The 18221-nt window shown below is 37.5% G+C and overlaps 1 protein-coding gene across 5 annotated transcripts; it reads right to left on the reverse strand.

Annotated features, from left to right (window-relative positions):
* Positions 1-1243: 1243 nt before the first annotated feature.
* Positions 1244-14837, reverse strand: LOC127514509 (transmembrane protein 125). Of its 5 annotated transcripts, XM_051897418.1 has the most exons (6): positions 14382-14837; positions 6462-7020; positions 6233-6367; positions 6032-6090; positions 5487-5596; positions 1244-2551 (listed from the first exon to the last, which is right to left on the reverse strand). In XM_051897418.1, the coding sequence occupies exon 6, from the start codon at positions 2485-2487 to the stop codon at positions 1816-1818; it is 672 nt and encodes a 223-aa protein (XP_051753378.1). In that variant the 5' UTR covers positions 2488-2551; positions 5487-5596; positions 6032-6090; positions 6233-6367; positions 6462-7020; positions 14382-14837; the 3' UTR covers positions 1244-1815. The 5 variants fall into 5 exon arrangements, with proteins under 5 accessions (XP_051753378.1, XP_051753377.1, XP_051753375.1 ...); XM_051897417.1 differs by lacking the exon at positions 5487-5596 and having other exon boundaries at positions 14382-14836; XM_051897415.1 differs by having other exon boundaries at positions 6032-7020.
* Positions 14838-18221: the final 3384 nt, after the last annotated feature.

The raw sequence follows: 18221 nt of genomic DNA on the forward strand, positions 1-18221 counted from the left end.
CATAGAAACAAAGCAGAGCCCGTATAGTGTGCGGTGGGTTTAGTGGGGGGTAATTGCGAATGAATGGGGGAAAGTCACGTGAGAGGAGGCAGTGCCTCCATCACGCTTTGATTGGATATGATCGGTTATGATTGGACATGATTGGTTTGTGCGATAAATCCCGCCTCTTGTTTTCGTGCGCGTTCTCGTCGAATCGGTCTGACTGCAACATCGGTTGACAGTTAATGATGGCGTTAATGGAAAGACTAATTAAAAAGTAAGTAAACAACTGTCACTTAGATATCACCGCTTTATTTCATGACAAAATCAAACTCGAAATGGCCTGAAAACATGATGACTGCGGGGGTTTTTAGTGAGCAATCAGCGTGGTGAAATTAAAGGTACATCTATGTGTCTGCGAGTGAGTGACCAGTGTGTACAAGCTTGATGACTGCTGAAAATAAATTTACTATTGAAAAAAAAGAAAAGCTGAATATTATTTTATAAATAATATATATTGTTTAAATTGTTACTGCCTTTAGTTATTATTTTGGAATAACTGTAAAAATGCGTAAAAACGCTAACTTGATGAAATTTATACTTGAAAAAAAAGAAAAGCTGAATATTATTTTATAAATAATATATATTGTTTAAATTGTTACTGCCTTTAGTTATTATTTTGGAATAACTGTAAAAATGCGTAAAAACGCTAACTTGATGAAATTTATACTTGGTTTTAATAAATAGAACATTAGTGTAAAAATACAAAAAAGAATTGTATTTGGTCTCTCTTTTTATGTAATGTACACCACATAATGTAATGTACACCGCACACCACATTGTGAGGCTTTTATTGTTATCTTATTATTTTCTTTTCTATATAAAGCACTTTGAATTACTTTGAATTGTATGAAATGTGCTATATAAATAAACTTGCCTTGCCTTACTTTCAATGTAGCTTAGGTGTGTCCGAGGTGTGTTGCTGCCTGCTTTTCTGAAGTAATTTCTCCAAAGTTGTCACGGCAGAGCCTGAATGTTTGTTTATTATGCGTACAAATTGAAATAGATTTCCACTAAATGGCTACAACCTGCCATCTGTTTATCTCCATCTGTTTGTAAATGTTTTTCATAAGCCCTTCAGAACAAAATACCAATAATTTGCATCAAAGTGTAAATCAACTTCTACAATCAAAATATCCCCCTTTTCTTGGAAAAATTACAAAAAACAAAACAAAAACACCAATAAAATCAAAACATGCTCACATTCTCCAGATTGACATTCTGATCCTTTATTTGATCCATAGCTTCGCCTGCACAGATTGTAGTGTAAAATCACAGGCATGCAAAATGACACAGCTGGTCAATTCACTCACTCACACACACAAACACACGCACACACACATACACACATCAGAGCCACTAAAGACATCCTCAGATGGACAACCGCTTGGTATGCTCACCTTTGCCCGCATAAATAAAGCCATCAAGGACACACACACACATAATGTAGTTGTCCAATAGCAATGAAGAGAAAGCAGCATGTTTTACCTAAAATCAATTCATTAAAGATCAAATTTTAGATTGTTTTTGTGCTTTTTCAGTACTTTTAACTGTACTTTATTGGAATGAAGCATGTAAAAGATGAATGTTTGTGCTTATACCCTCAAAGATTTAATGCCTAAAACCTTGAGCCAAAATGTAAATCAGTTTGTTTGTGAAACGCAATTGTAAATGTCACATGTGATTTGTGCCTTAGTTTAATAGGTGCAACGTTTCTTTGAGAGCATTTTAGTTCCTGTTCAGTGAAAGAATGGCGTATTTATTTTGCAGTCCCAGTTATATCAGTTGGGCCAGACTCGAAGCAGTCTCTCTTCTCCTTGCCTGCATCTGGCCTGAAATGCTGAAGATCCCCACTGTCCTCTCCCACCGTCTCTGTCCAGGCCCTGTCCTCTCTAAGAGAAAAGATGCTGCAGCATAAATGCTGACCGCTAACACTGTGAAACTCCCAACCACCAGCATCACCAACCCAGATATATACATATCATTCAGTGCCTTGCCGGGTTTGGGCATGTGGTAGGCCAAGGCCATGTCTAGGAGCACAGCCCCAGAGATGAGCAGAGATATTCCCGTGATCAACATGATGAGGACGTCAGATAAACCGCCACTTTTTATCATGTTGATCTGTTGCCTGCTACGCACGCAGTTCATGTCCTGGACAGCGGAGCTCAGCAGCTGCTTGAGGAGGACAGCCAGAGCGAGAAGGCAAAGAGTGGTTCCAGCGCCCAGCCGCCACTCGCTGGAAAGGCTGGTGGTGGTGGAAAGGAGGCCTACGCCGCCCAGGCCGCAGCCTAAGATCAAGGCCACTGAAGCGCAGTAGCATAATAAGGATTTGCGTGGCTCACTGAACCACCAGAGCTCCACCTGCTCCTCCAGGAGGTTCTGCTGGATGCGAGCAGGGTCAGGATGGGGGTGGCCCCTCGGAGGGGAATAATCCTCCAGCTCTGACATGATGTTCACTGCTAATGGTGCTCAGGACTGGTCCCAACCGTGAGAGGACACCTGGCTACAGTTCCTGGAGAAAACAAGATGGAAATTAGGTAAGAAGTTGCCATGTGTACAGTTGACAAAACATGAAAAAAATCCCGTTCAATTCACAATAAGAGATTCACAGTGAGAATGTTTCAGGCATTATGTAAATGCATTTTGGTCTGTATATTTCAGTTTATTACTGAATATTTAATTATTATTGATATACTGTAATATACCAACCTACTTATAACCTATATAAAATCTGATTTTCTACCTTAAAATACATATAACTACCATAAAAATTCAAGTAGTAAAATAAAAGGGCACATGATCAATTAAAGGCTGTCAAAATGCCATCAGGGTAGCACTTATCAATAAAATAAAGCTGTAAACATTAACTAAATAACATAAAATGTAACAAAAAAACTGTGTAACTGATTGTGAAAATAGCAAGAAACACGATTAATTATTTAAAATATACCAAAATGTGCCGCATCATGCTGGGACTTCTGGAGACATCTTTTTACGTGTTTTCACCATAAATTTAATATATTATAAAATTATTAGGGACGCATGATATATCAGCCACCATATCAGTATCGGCCAATATATGTTCATTTTTAATGTTATCGTTGTCAGCCCGATAAGAAAATTTGGCCAATATTTTATAAACCAATAAATAATGGATAGATTTCCTTCAGCTGAGACACTTCAGATGCGCACTATCTGCCGTTATGGTTTTGAATTGCTTGAAATATGATTGAAATCACTTCAAAAAGGTGCAACATGTGCCATGCAAGTCTGTCATATAGGCTAGATAACATTATAATGAGAACACTATAATGTGATTGGGACATGGCTTTTAGTGGTGAGATCGGCCAATATATCGGTTATCGGCTTTCAAATATAAAGAATTATCAGTTATCGGTATCGGCCAAAATGTTCATATCGGCTGCATCCCTATAAATGATCATTTTACTGTAAATTATATAAATGAAATGACCCATTAAATTCAATATAAATTATACTATATATAAACTGCATTTTATTATAGTAAGCAATTAACAGGTTTTCACTTTAGCATTATTACATTCTTTTTCCATTCAAAATGATGAACAGGTTATACTGTTACTGGTATGTTAAATGGCACATCTCTCCCGCCACTATATGCAATATGCAAATATTATGTAAATTATTCAGTGAGGTTTTAAAACACCATTCTGGAGTCAAACCAAGCTGCTTAATGATTAAAACACAGCTTTATTTATAAAGCTGTTCTTAAAATCAATTTATGATGTAATCAAACAATGGAAACAAGGTTTAATATAAACACTTGTGTTTAGTCTAAAGCATGTTAATGTGGCTGGGGACGACAATGTGGATGTGTGTAGAGAGAGAATAAAGATTTTAAGTAGTTAGAGAAGACAATTTCCCTTCTGCTCAGGGGATCAAGCCTTAATTCCTTTACAAATGGCCTGTCTCTGTGGTCCCTGTGACCCTCAAGGTTGCAGGACAGCTTGTCTTTACAATCCCGTAAGTGGCTTTGCCTTCACAGTCAGCACTGCTGCACCAGCAAACCGCATCTGCTCTTAAACTACATTGCATACATTATAATCACGGACAAAGACAAACTATATTTCTTTTTATCCAGGACCAGTGTCATTCATTTGCACTGTTTGTTCAAAGTGCATGTGTAGCCATAGGGGTTGTTTACATGTACGTTTGTGAAGCTTTGATAATTAAGTCCCTGTGGAAATGAGTCTCATATCACTGACATACTGCTTCCCTGTGACTGAGGTGAGGCATGAAGAAAGTCAATCAAGAAAGCCTATAAAAACAAAAATACTAAAGTCCATGATAATATTACATTGATTGTTGAAGAGATTCTGTCATAATGCTGTAGAATTTTTAAAGAATAATAATAGTCACTTTTTTCAATACCATTATGAATGGGGACTTTCAGGCTTTAAAAAAGAAGTGAAATAACCATAAAAGTGGTCCATAAGACGTTTCTGTTATATTGTGTCTAAATCTTATGTGTGAAAAACAGACCAAAGATTAATTCAGTAACTGAAAATCCCATCCTGTCTCTTCTTGAAATGTGAATGATTCATTCTTTTGAGTCGAGATCTTTTCAATGAATCTGATGATCCAGTTCACAAAACCAATCTGATTGATTTGTTCATTAATTAGATTCATCTGCGTCTTGAGTTCAACTTACTGACTCATTGATTCATTCAGTGTTTATCTTCACTGGAGGGATATCAGTAAGTAACAAAGTATTAAAATAGAATACTTTTTGTGCGCCAAAAAAAAAAAAAAAATGCCTTTTTAACAATATCTAGTGATAGCCGATTTCAAAACACTGCTTCGAAGCTTAATGAATCTTTTGTTTTGAATCAGTGATTCAGATTGCGTATGAAACTGTTAAACTGCTGAAATCATGTGACTTTGGCGCTCCGAACAACTGATTCGAAACAAATGTTAAGCTTCGAAGCAGTGTTTTTAAATCGGCCATCACTAGATATTGTTGAAAAGTCGTTATTTTGTTTTTTTGGCACACAAAAAGTATTCTCGTCACTTTATAATATTAAGGTAGAACCACTGTACTCACATGAACTGTTTTAAATATGTTTTGAGTAATTCTGGATTTTGAGAAGTTCGCTGACATTGCTGGCAATAGAGGCCTCACTGAGCCATCGGATTTCATCAAAAATATCTTAGTTTGTGTTCCGAAGATGAATGAAGGTCTTACGGGTGTAGAACGACATGAGGGTGAGTAATAAATTACATAATTTTCATTTTTAAGTGAACTAACCCTTTAAATTTTGGTCTGTTTTAACGGTGCAGTGTGTAAATTTTAGCGACATCCTTTGCACCCCTCCCTTTCGGAGAAGCTACGATGGCCATCTGGCCGACATGTCGTCGTCTGAGAGAGCAGAGAGTAGCTTGTGTGAAGCAATGAGGTTTCTTCTTACTTCTAACAAAGTTTTTGTCCATTTAGGGCTGCTGTAGAAATATGCTGGTGCATAATGGCGACTTGACATGGAGGGGGGGCCCGCGGTGTATGTGACAGAAATGGCTCATTCTAAGGTAATAAAAACATAACGGTTCATTATGTAAGGTCTTTATGTACCACTGAAAACATAGTTATGTATGTTATATTGCATTTCTGTCAATAGATCCTCCAAAAATGTTACACATTGCACCTTTAAACACAAAGTCATAGTCATTGAAAGTAGGAAGACTTTGAATATAATCATATGGACCACTTTGTGATGCTTAAAAGTCGGAATTTGAATCTCCATTGTGTTTCACAAAAGAAAGAACAGGTTTGAAACAACAAAAACATTTGCTTTGTACAATTTGTAGGTTTTTGTACTATTTCTGCATTCCCAGGTAGTCCAACCTGCATTAGCCCTTCAATCCTATTTAAGTAGACTCAGCCTTTTGAATCTTTTATCAAAATATCATGAACGTCATCTTGGATGAGTGCCTTATGTTATAGTAGAAGTGTACTCACCTTAAAGAATTACTGTATAAAGTAGTGGCAGAGCAGTTGATCATTCACTGGTGCGTTCACTTTCAGTCATTTCCCCAACAGAGTGCAGAAAGAGAAAGGACAGCAAGGAAATATTCTAGATCACCTCAGGGTTGGGACTTGCTTATTATTTGTGTCCTTCACCTCAGCTTATACTTAAATCATTTCTAATAATATACTGACTTTTGGTTTTGATTTGCAGTGGCTCCTTGGGAAGTTTTCCTCTTTAGTTTTGTGATGTCACTGACAGGTGCAGTCCAGACTCCAGAGTATATTTATAAGACTGCCTGCATGAACATAACCAGGCCGACCAGAAAACTGAAAGTGTGCAAGATGCAGTTGTTAGTTTTAAAGCATTTGTAATTATTATTATTTAGATTCCTTTAGGCTGACATGGTATTGATGGAAAAACCTTCTAAATGGCTGATCTGTCAGTGTAGCAGCCTTGGGGCTGGACAGCCGTCCAACTTAGCCCTCAATTTAAAAAACAGTCCACAGTCAGTTTGCCTGCAAGGTCTCTCTGAGGTTATTTCATAGGCAAAATGTCCCTGGCTGTCAGTGCTTGAGTGATCCACAAACCAGGACAGAGGTGTTCAGCTTTAGTAGCATCTTGACAGTGTTCCTCCTCCTCTTTCTTGGCTCATGTTCCTGTTGGCTATTGAAGCTTGGTGGTTTTCTTGAAGATTTAGAGCAAACGGCATCTTTCCCGACAGGTGTGAATGCTGAGCATTGTGGCAGGCCAAGCGCACTATTCATTCTCTAGTCAAGCGGTACACTGTTGTATCTCTGACTGCACGTCTCTGATGTATCTGCAAAAGAAGCGTTCATAAAGCAGGCTCTTGTCTTGTCTCCGGTCACCATACAACAGCTGATGCCTTGTCTAGCATACTCTTCTCTGCCTGGTTGCTAGACAAAAACAATGGAGCAAGTCTCTGAGTCCTTCTCCAGGCCAGGAGGAAACAGGTCACTATCTGTGTGGAGACAAAAGAAGCAAAGAATGATAGCTTGATGTGAAGGGGATGTGTAAAGGATATGCAGTATGTCTAATTCATCAGGGTTTAACGAATTGCTTTTGATTGTTAAGGGAGGAAATTGCTGTGAAGATCTGAGCAGGGGCAGAACTTGTCTTTTCCATATGGGGGTAACAGAACAATCTTTGCGGCAATGTGGAAGTGGCTGGAAAATGTCCAGAAAACCTTCATGAAATATAATTTTTTTATTTAAAGCTTTTTTTCAAGTAATATCAATATATTCGGAAGCCATGTCTGCTTACTTTCACCATATATTAGCTCCTATGGAGGCACCATTTTCAGGCATCATAAGTGCACACTCACCACGATGGTTGTTCCAAAAAGAAGGGAATTTAATTATGTTGCCTTCTGAGATACATCATATAAATCACGTTCTAAGTCAGCACTGCATGTATGCTTTACAGAGTAATCAATCCGATATTACACTGCAACAAGTTCAATGAAAAAAATAAATCCAAGATGGTGGATGAAGTGAGAGAAATGTTAGCTGCATCCGAATATGCATACTTCCCAACTATATACCCAGCTAACAAAAAATTTGTTCAAGGAACGTTTTACTAACATTCCCATTAAGTTTAGAAAATGTTACTTCTGAATGTTCTCAGAATCTTTAAAGCCCGGAACACACCAAGCCGATGGTCGGCCATTGGGCAGTTTTTGTTCGTCGGCCGACTAAGTTTTCTCACTGTGTTCCACATCGTCAGCTGAAGTTGGTCCTCGTCTGCTTTTTTTCGGGTGATTCGACATGTTGAATCGGCGTCGGAGCTTGTCGGTCAGTCAGGCCATCTGATCATTCTGATTGGCTGTTCAGCTACTGCCACCTGCTGGTACGGAAAGGCATTTCTTCTTACGCAGACGCAGAACGGACATGCTACTTGGCCATTGGGTGTCTAGCATCGGTTTGGTGTGTCAGGGCAACTTTGGACCCAGACGCTGCCGACGTGAGCCAACCCTGCAGTCTGCTTTCGTCGCCACTAGTTCGTCAGCGTCGGCTTGGTGTGTTCCGGGCTTAAAACGTCCCGTTTTCTAAATGTTTTTTTTTTTTTAATTCTTAGTTATGTGAATGTTAGAGAAAACGTTAGAGAAAACATTCCATTAATGTTTTCTCTATTTTATAATTTTGAAAGTATTATGGAAACTTTCCTTTTGCTCTCTGAACCATCTGAAAAAAGTTAGTAACATTTAAAAAATTTTAGACTAGCATCCAACAAAAATGTTTCAGAAAAATGTTCAATGAATGTATAAATAACATGTTTTGTTAATGTTATTATAGGCCAGATAACTTTAAACAAACATTTTATTAACGTTACTACATTCTAAATCAGTGTTCATTAAACATTAGGTGCAAAGTAACCAGATGACCTATTAGTTGTAGTAGTAGACCTACTACAGACCACTCTTCAGCAAGTCTGTTTCTTCCTCAAATGTTTAATATATATATATATACAGTAGGTACTCAACCAACATGCCTATTACTGCCGTGTGTAAATACAACCCTGTGACATGTGATGATTTTCACGAAATCACCACCAGGTGGCGCAAAGGGACGATTTGCAACATCGCTGAACTGCATTCACTACGTTAACTATGTTTACAAAATGACAACAGTTCAAATTGTAAAATAAATTCTTAATTTTTGTTTTGTTTTTGCTCACAAAAAGTATTCTCGTCACTTCATAACATTAAGGTTGAACCACTGTAGTCACGTTGACTATTTTAACGATGTCTTTGGTACCTTTCTGGACCTCAAAAGGTACAATGACGTTGCTGCCAATGTGTGCTTCAGAAACCCTCGTATTTCATCAAAAATATCTTAGTTTGTGTTCTGAAGATGGATGAAGGTCTTACGGGTTTGGGACGACATGAGGGTGAGTACTTAATGACAGAAATTTCATTTTTGGGTGAACTAACGCTTTAAGAGATCCGTAAGATTTTACAGAAGGACACATTATAATGAAATACAGACAATGCTAATGACATCACAAACACACAACATGCTAAAACTCTAAATTTCATCCATTAGTATTAACTAAGTTATGTTGGAATGAATAAACTATTTTGAATAAGATTTGGGTCCTGAAAGGCCAAGAGTGAGTTTTTACGGTTATGCTTCTTGCTGCCCCTCTCCTTCTTGCTTAATCCACATTTTATCAGCCTGCACACATGGCTCAAGTTACTGTCAGGCATAACCTCAGGAACAAACCGCAAACAGCAGCTGGCCTGGACCCTGCCTTTAGAGCTGCATAAACCACCCTTGATTTTTCACCCTTAATCTCTTATTATTTCAACTGAGAAATCCGCACTATTTCTCTGTTTCTGACTCAATTTCAGTATCTTATCTCTCTTTTTTCCCCCTATGTTGCAATGCCGTTCTGGTGGCTGGGGAGGAATAGCCTTTTTGAAAAGCACAGCTCATATGTCATGTACCTTATTCCATCATTTCACTTCAAGACTCAGTGGTGTCATTACATCCTCTCTTTCCATCAGTACACTTTCCCTAAAGAACACTCCTTCATTCCAAACCCTTACTGCAGCTTACCGCCACATTCGTAGAAGGAAATAGAACACAAAATGACATTATAAAGACAGATTACTCAATCTTACTCTGCGTAAAATCTCCATGTCCTCTATGTATGATTAACTCGACAACAATAGACCTGGTACAGCTTATATGGGTGTGCAAATACCGTAGAAACAACATGAGTCATATGTCTCAGTAAAGACTGGAATACAATACACGATTTTTGCCAATTTGCAGTTTTGGCAAGTAGCGTTGATGCGTCCAAAGTCAGAACAGTCTGCAGATTTTGGGTAGTTGAAAGTCTTGAATGCAGTACACAACTTTTAAAATTGGAACAAATTTTAAAACATTAGGCATTAGCGGTGTAAAGTACACAAAAGTCACAGTATACGTTACGATTTCAGTACAATAGGAGAAATGGTCACACTTTAGTTTAGGGTCCAATTCTCACTATTAACTAATTATTAACTATGACTTTTGCCTCAATAAACCCCCAATTACTGCTTATTAATAGTTACTAAGGTAGTTGTTAAGTTTAGGTATTGGGATTATGGGATGTAGAATATATAGGCATGCAGAACAAGGCATTAATACCTGCTTTATAAATACTAATAAACAGCCAATATTCTAGTAATATGCATGCTAATAAGCAACTAGTTAATAGTGAGAATTGGACCCTAAAAGTGTTACTTGACAAAGGAACAAATCCACAATGCCAGGTTTATTTTATTTTATTTTGAACAGACTGTAGTGCAATCACAGTTTGTTCCACCTAGCAACATTTAGTCCCCTAGTTGGTAAAGTACAGCCTCCTATAGTGTATTAATTAAGCACTAAGCAGTAAACAGAATGCACTCTTGCAAAGGTCATATTGTTTTTGCACTGCTGATAAAAAACAAAAGGTATTTGGTCACAATCAGCTACAAAACTCAAAAGCATCTTGTGTTATAAAAGTACAAAATAAATAAGAGTAATGAAAAATAAAACTTGTGAATTAGGAGTGTTACAGTTTGCTCCACTTAAACTATATTTAAACATTCAAAGCTTAAGCCCAACCCTCCTATACTTAATTTTCCGCGTTCCGCTCCAGAACTCAGTTGAGTGTGCGAGCCTTTCAAAGTATTCTCCTATGTCCATGAGCACAGAAAGACGCATTCAATGTGTGCACACTATCTAGTGGACTTTGTTTTCAAGTGCTCAAGTCATTCTCGTATGCGCTGTTCTTCTTGTGCTCTTTTTCCTGTTGTGGCGGTTAGCAAACAGCGTTATATTACCATGTGCGCCCCCTTATGGATATGAGTGTTGATCGCCCGTGACTGACTGCATTCGTCATCTGATTGCATGCACCGAACCGTGACCTCCTCGTATAGTTTGGGAAGAATACATGTACTCTCACTGTCCTATTAGGCATCATACATTAGCGACTTTTCACTAGCGAGAAAATCTGGGCATCATATTAAACATCTGAGGATCACACACTCAGACTTTCAAGTTGTTCTGAAAACAACAAACTCACACTCAACCCCCAAATCGGCTCAAAATATGAAACATGTTTGATATCCTCCGAGTGGATGGAATCAAAGTCTGAAGCTAAAAAATTGGAGTCTGTGCCCATCATACACCACACTATTTTTCTGTCAAATCTGTCAACTCCAACTGGCCAAAATCTGCAGACTGGCTCTAACTTTCAGCAACTAGAATTGACTCTTCCAGACTGCAAATTGTGGAAAAAAAAAAAAAAAAAAAAAAAAAAATCTTCTAATGTATTCCATTCAAAAGTTGACAGATTTAGCAGAAAATGCGAACACATAGTGTATGATGGGCACAGATTTTTTGCTTCAGACTGTGATTCCATCCGGTCGGAGGATATCAAACATGTTTTATATTTTGAGCCGATTTTAGAACACATATTGTTTTCAGTTGTCATGCATCTCCTAGCAACACGGTGCATGTTTCTGCATATTTTTGTTGTGTTCAGCACAACATGAAAGTCTGGTAGTGTGTAATCCTCAAACGTTTAGTATGATACCCATTTTTCACTGTAATCATTTTCAAAGTCAGCAATTCATAGTGTTTTCAAATCAGTTCAGATTTTAAAAGTCATGTAGTGTATTCCAGCCTTAAGGGTGCTATTTTGTCTGGTACGGTTCTGTATTTACTGCTGTTTGGTGCTTGATTTTCCTGTTTTGGGCACAGCTGCAATATTAAACACTAATTAAATCACCAATTAACAGGCCCGTCCACCCAGCTCCACACTGCTGACAAAAGGAAAAAACATTCACCTCTCTTCCTGCCTACCTCTCTTCCTTTCATTCTCAAAACAGTGACAGCATCCAGAATGTTCAGTTCTGGCCTCTAGGACAGCAGAAATGTGAACATAGTGCTTAATGCAATACAAAAATAGGGCAACTATCCAATTTGGCCACTGAGCTCCACTCTGTGACCTGACCTCCATCTGTGACATAGACACCAGTACGGTTAAGACACCTGGACCTACTCTTTCACTCTTTAGGGCACGGTTTCGTTCTCACTGGCTGTCTCTGTGTCTGTCACAGAATATTCTGGAATATACACTCTTGGGATGTTTGGATGTTGCTGAGTGCTGTCATGCACCTGTCGTTTTTAAAGATCTGTGCGATCTCTGAGGAAAGAATGAGGAAGGAGCCCAGAGTGTTGGTTTGCTTGGCATCTGGAAGCATAACTTTGAGATTTCTTTCTTTCTTTGCAGATACATTTGTCAAAACTCTCTATCATAACTCCAAATATGCATGTTCATCCTTTATTTAAAAAAAAAAGTATTGGTAAATACCAGTAACGATATCAGATGATGCTACCATGGAACTGAAAGAACATATTCATCTGCCATATATTTACATGACACTCCAAGATACTTCAAAGAATACCATAGTATAATATGATGGAACATTTGGCACTTTTTCTAGAACTATCTGACATTTGCATTTTTGTTTGTGCTACTTTCCTTGTCTTATTTTGTCATGTCTTTTACCGGATGGCTAGTTACCATATGTCATTGTAGGTACATGCCCAACAATTAAGTCGCAATAAAACAATAAAATGTCATAAATGTAATTTTATTTTCTATCCATGATATGACATTTTGTCAACACCTCCAGTGTAGCCGATTCATCGCATTAACAATGGTTTAAAAGAGGGTAACCATGATTAATTACTATCTTATTACTTCTTCCTAAACTATTACACTGTCACTGTAAAGCACTGTTCACACTCTGCATAGAAAGGGCACCTACAGCATTAAAATAATTTGCTTCACTTTTATTTTATGATACAGAACAATTTTAACTATACAGATGGGGGACATTACTTTTCTTTCCCTATAGGCTGTTATGTAGTACAGTTCTGCAGCTCCTCCTTTTTCCTCTCACTTGACTCATATTAGTTACTCTTTAAACCACAATGTGTTTAACATGTACACCATAATTTTCCACAATAAACGTCATCTGATAATTCTATTACTTCCTCATTCCAAATGTCTAGTATACTGGACAAATTTGTTTTAAATTATATATGTTGACCGCCAGTTTCTGGTGTTCTACACAACTCACAGATATTATTGACTTGTAATTTGTGTGAATATTTACTTTGGTCAGCTCAGAAACCAGAAACCAGAAATGGCAGCATGTGAGAAAGACACTCCACACCTCTGACACCAAAAAAGTAGTATGTAGTTTGCATATTTGTCATAATACAATGTTACTGTTAAAAGATGTGAAAAAAAGAATGGCATGTACACTAGATGTTTGTTTACATAATTGCAAAAGGACTAACAAGTGTGTGACCTGCTACAGTGAATAAATGAATACATTTTGTTCATTAGTATCACACATGTTCTCAAGTAACTAGATTATAATGTTTAAAAAAAGTATTAAAATGCTTTATAAATGCTAAGAGATAAGTTTAGTAGGCTTAATTATTCATATTTTATCTGATAAAGCTTATGACATGCAGCGTATACAGAAAATGTGCTGAACTTGTTTTATGATGTAACAACGTTGAAAGCACTGGTGAATAATCATATAATTTAATGTCATTTATCAAGATAATATTTTGTGTGCTTAAGTCCATATATCCAGTATATATGGGTGAACAGTTAGTTACAGTCCTAAAGTGAAGTTTTAGGAGTGCTGATATTGTGTTCTGGGACGCTTCACTTTTTAAATCACTCAGCTTGAGTTTGAGGTATCTGGGTGACATGAAATTGTGGACTATTTTCCTTGGCAGAGAAAAAAAAGTGGCCAAATCTTGCATTTTTATATTAAACAACACAATATCAGTCCTATTGTAGTTGGCTACTATCAGCACAACATGTTCATATTGAGTAGAGCACTCTTGCTTGTGCGATATTGGTTAATGTATATATGATTCCCTGTCACATAAAAAAAGGACATTTTATAGCCATTTTTTATACAGTAGCCTAATTAACATAACATTTTTCGTAAGTAAACATTGTATGTTTCCCATCTCCGTATATAGATGATATAAAGTTTTGAATATCTACCCTTCATACATTTGTTTACAAAATGTCCTGAATGTTTCCTCATGTTAAGACGAATTTCCATAAGTGAAAAGCACACTTTTTAAGAAGAAAGTCCTTAAACTCCAGTACAAAGTTTACATGTCCTGCGATGCTCTATCAAGGTGTATATCCTCTTATCTGTCTAATGTATAACTCGTAACAAATATATTTCTAATTAAACCTAAAAGAGTACGAAGGCGTACATCAAAACGCTTCCGTTCTTACCTGTGATGCTCTGGCAGGCAGCACACCATCCCGAACCACAGCAGCCACTAATATACACAGCAAGAAACATACAGACGATATGTCTGAGAGGGGAAACGCGCTCAGCTAAAAGAGACGTCAAGTTTAATGTAAGTCTCGCTCAGTAATCCCGACCATATCAGGTTGTCATCGCGAATGGCGTTGCAGGTGCAGTGCTCGTTCAGCCCGGACTTTTGCCCTCCGCTCGGAGGAGTGGTCTCTCCTCTCATTGCTACTCTGCTCGCGGAGCTTGTAGTTCAGCTGGGGAGTGTGTGTGTGACCTCGCCGCTCCCCTCCAGTGGGACACCTGCAGCGATAAGAAGCTTCTAGTCCAAAGGTCTGACGTTAAAAGACGCCAATTAAAAACACCAAACAATTTTCTGTTTGTTTGTTCAAGCTGCGTCGCGTTTCAAGCACCGTCTGCGTGACAAAATGCTCCTACCTGGAAATCGTTACCTGCTCTGTTTGCTGTATAACCGGAAACCCTAGCATGACCAGTGTTTATGAATAGATCACTCAGGCTACTGATAGAATTGTGTTATTGAGATGGTAGTTTTTCCATAGGTAGCCTAATGGTGAATTTTTAAAACTTGTTGTATACATCTTTAAAATATTCAAAACTTATGTTTATTTTCAATTTACTTTGATAACCTACACGGTTTTTATTACAAAATGTGGACATGTTTGCAACTTTTATTTCAATTGTGATGTATTTAAAGTATATCAAAGCGAAAACAGGGCGGTGCTTAATTTAATACACGGAGAATTGATTGACGAGGGGTAAAAATAAGAGGATTGGGTGGTGCTGCGAAAAAGGAAATTTGTTTCCGATGCAGAGCAAGTTATTACATTTTGATTGCAGTTTTTTATTTAAATGCAAATCACAAGAATATTAGGAAGTTTGTATTAATAAAATAGGATAGATATAGGATTCAATTCTGAGTTCATGTTTACTTTAAAGTAATTGCTTTTTATAATTACATTAACATAAGAATTTTCATTTGCAATTCATCTGTTCTCATTAACTGTGACTAGGATCAGGATTTAATCCAATTTATATTGGATAACAGTAAATCATTCGATATGCATATAGATTGTCAACTTGTTTGATTATTTTGTGTGTTTGTAAAGTATCAACATCTAAATTACATGACAGCCAAACATAATGAATACCAGTTACAGTTTTGACAATTTATGTAATCTGATAAGTGCAATTATTTACCATCTTTCAAAGTGTGTGTGTGAGTGTGAGAAAGAGAGAGAGAGCATTTGCACATACCTGTGAGGCAGGGGTGCACATAACTTTTTTGGTCTGGTTCTCAAGGGGGTATCTGGAGATGTTACTTGGTAGGCTACTCACACTTTACGCGACACACTTATCCTAAAAGCTGTCCTCATCACTTTCCTCTTGACTGCTCTCCTCACTATCTTCTTTTCTCTCGAACATAGTAGATGATGATAATGATTTTTTTTATATATATATTACTAACATTAATGACAGACAACAGCAAGAATATTTGGCTGCTGTCACTTTAAGAAGGAAAACACGGACCGAATAACTGACACACATCCGGTTTCTTTCTCAACTGTATGACACTTATGATATAACCAAGAGAATACTTGCTGAGACAGGTATTTTGATATAAATTTGTGTGTATGTGTCCGTTAAAGCGCAAGTAAACGCGGAAGAGGAATTAATCCGGTGTTCGAGCGCTCTCTCTCTCTCTCTCTCTCTCTCTCTCTCTCTCTCTCCGTGTGAGCGGGTTTGGGGGGGGGGGGGGGGGGGGTATGAGGCTGTGCGCACAGATAACAGCTCGCGAGCTGGTGTCTCAATACAATCAGAAAGGTGCACCAGTTTGGGTGACTTCTTGAATCATTAGTCTCTCTTATTAGAATAATAAAGTGCATGTTTGACAAACCATGTTCTGTTTGTCAGTCAGAGGTGTCCTACTGCATATACACAAAACACCCTCTTGTTAGTGTGTGATCACCCCACAAGTTTGCTAACACTATGATTATGCCACCATATTAATATGTAACTGTATTTACACACACGCAGCAAAAACATTGCAGCCAAGGAACACTCTCTTTTAGCACGCTAAAATGCTCCTTCTTTATCTTGTGACAGATGTTGGCTTCACCACCTCATGCTGCCTGATGTACAGGTCTTTTGGATCTTTGATGTTGTCCCTTAGTCTCTTGGGCTCTTGGGATGAAGCTTACATATTTATGAAGGTCATTCATGAACCTGTGCACTAGTCTCTCTTTATCACTCTCCTGTCAAGGGAAGGAGAAGATACACACACACACACACACACACTTTGGGCATCATCGGTGACGTGAAGTTTTGAGTGATGTTCTGCTCTTGGTGAGCATTTCTGTTGTGGAAAGGGTCCAGTTTTTGCTCCATCCACCCAGAGGAAAGCAACCCAAGCATTGATCTTTTTTTTCAGCCATTAGTGCTGATCTATTCCCCCTCTGCCTCATCCCTGGTTCATTTGTATTCTAATTGCCAGGCCTTGAAGTGACATGCTATGTTTCGTACAAGGCTGTTTTCTGTCAATGCCATGCCAATACTAGCAAAGTGCTGTCTTCAGCTATGCTTTGATGTTTAATGTGGCATTTGAGTCTAAAGGAGGTTGCATATATTTGCGTACATGTGTTCAGTAGGACATGAGTTAAGTTTGAAGTTGAATATACATATATTGAAGTTAGAGTCTCTGCAAAACCATGTCCTTCTCCAAATCCTCATCAAACTGGTGATCTACTTTTGTCCTACAATATGTAAGACCATTAAGCTAAATGAGACAGATTTCACACTTAATCAGAACTTAATCAGACCACATCATGATATGAAGTAGAATTGTGCAGCAATTGTACAAGGTTGCATATGTCTCTTTCATGCATGAATTATGATAACCTCAGTCAGGATTTTTTGTGTGTGTGTGTGTGTGTGTTATTATTGCTGTTAGGGCATGAAAAACAAGATTTTTAAATGAATTTCAGATGTCCACTTGAGTGGACATCACGCGTTTATGGATTTAACTGAAGATATACTGAATTAAACATAATACAGTAATAATAACCCAGCAATATTGTGTGTATTTAACAAACCAATGAATAAAATCATGTGAAAACTATAAAATATATACAAAAAATATAAACACAAAATATTGAAAATGCAATTGAACTTCATACAAGTTGAACTTTGCGTGTCTTTGATATCAGAACATGAGGACGTGATTCCATCAGAGATCTCTTCAACCTGTCAACTGTGGAAACCCAGCTCAAATCATGTAGAAAATGCTCATGCTCCCTTCAGTCTACCGGAGTGTGTTGATTTACCCTTATTAACTGATAATTCTGATTATGATCAAGATGGACACATTTCTACCATAGTTCTCCTCTGAGAAAACCTAGAGATCAGGTGTTTTCAATCTCATCTGAAATGAGCACTGTTGGGGTAATGCATTACAAGTAACATGCATAACGTAATCAGATTCATTTTTGATGTAAGGAGTAAAGTAATGCATTACAAGTAATGTGCATTAAGTAATTAGATTACTTTTTGGTGTAAGGAGTAAAGTAACACATTACAAGTAACATGCGTTAATCAGATTAATTTTTCGATGTTATGAAGTAATGCATTACAAGTAATGTGCATTGCGTAATCAGATTACTTTTTCTGTTATGAGTAATGCATTACAAGTAACATACATTACTTGTAATTATACTTGTAATGTACATTACGTATGTAATCACATTACTTTTTTGATGTTAATGCAAATTACATTCTAACAACACATGCATTTATTTACAGTC

This window comes from Ctenopharyngodon idella, chromosome 6 (genome assembly GCF_019924925.1).
Source record: "Ctenopharyngodon idella isolate HZGC_01 chromosome 6, HZGC01, whole genome shotgun sequence".
NCBI classification, from domain to species: Eukaryota; Metazoa; Chordata; class Actinopteri; order Cypriniformes; family Xenocyprididae; genus Ctenopharyngodon; species Ctenopharyngodon idella.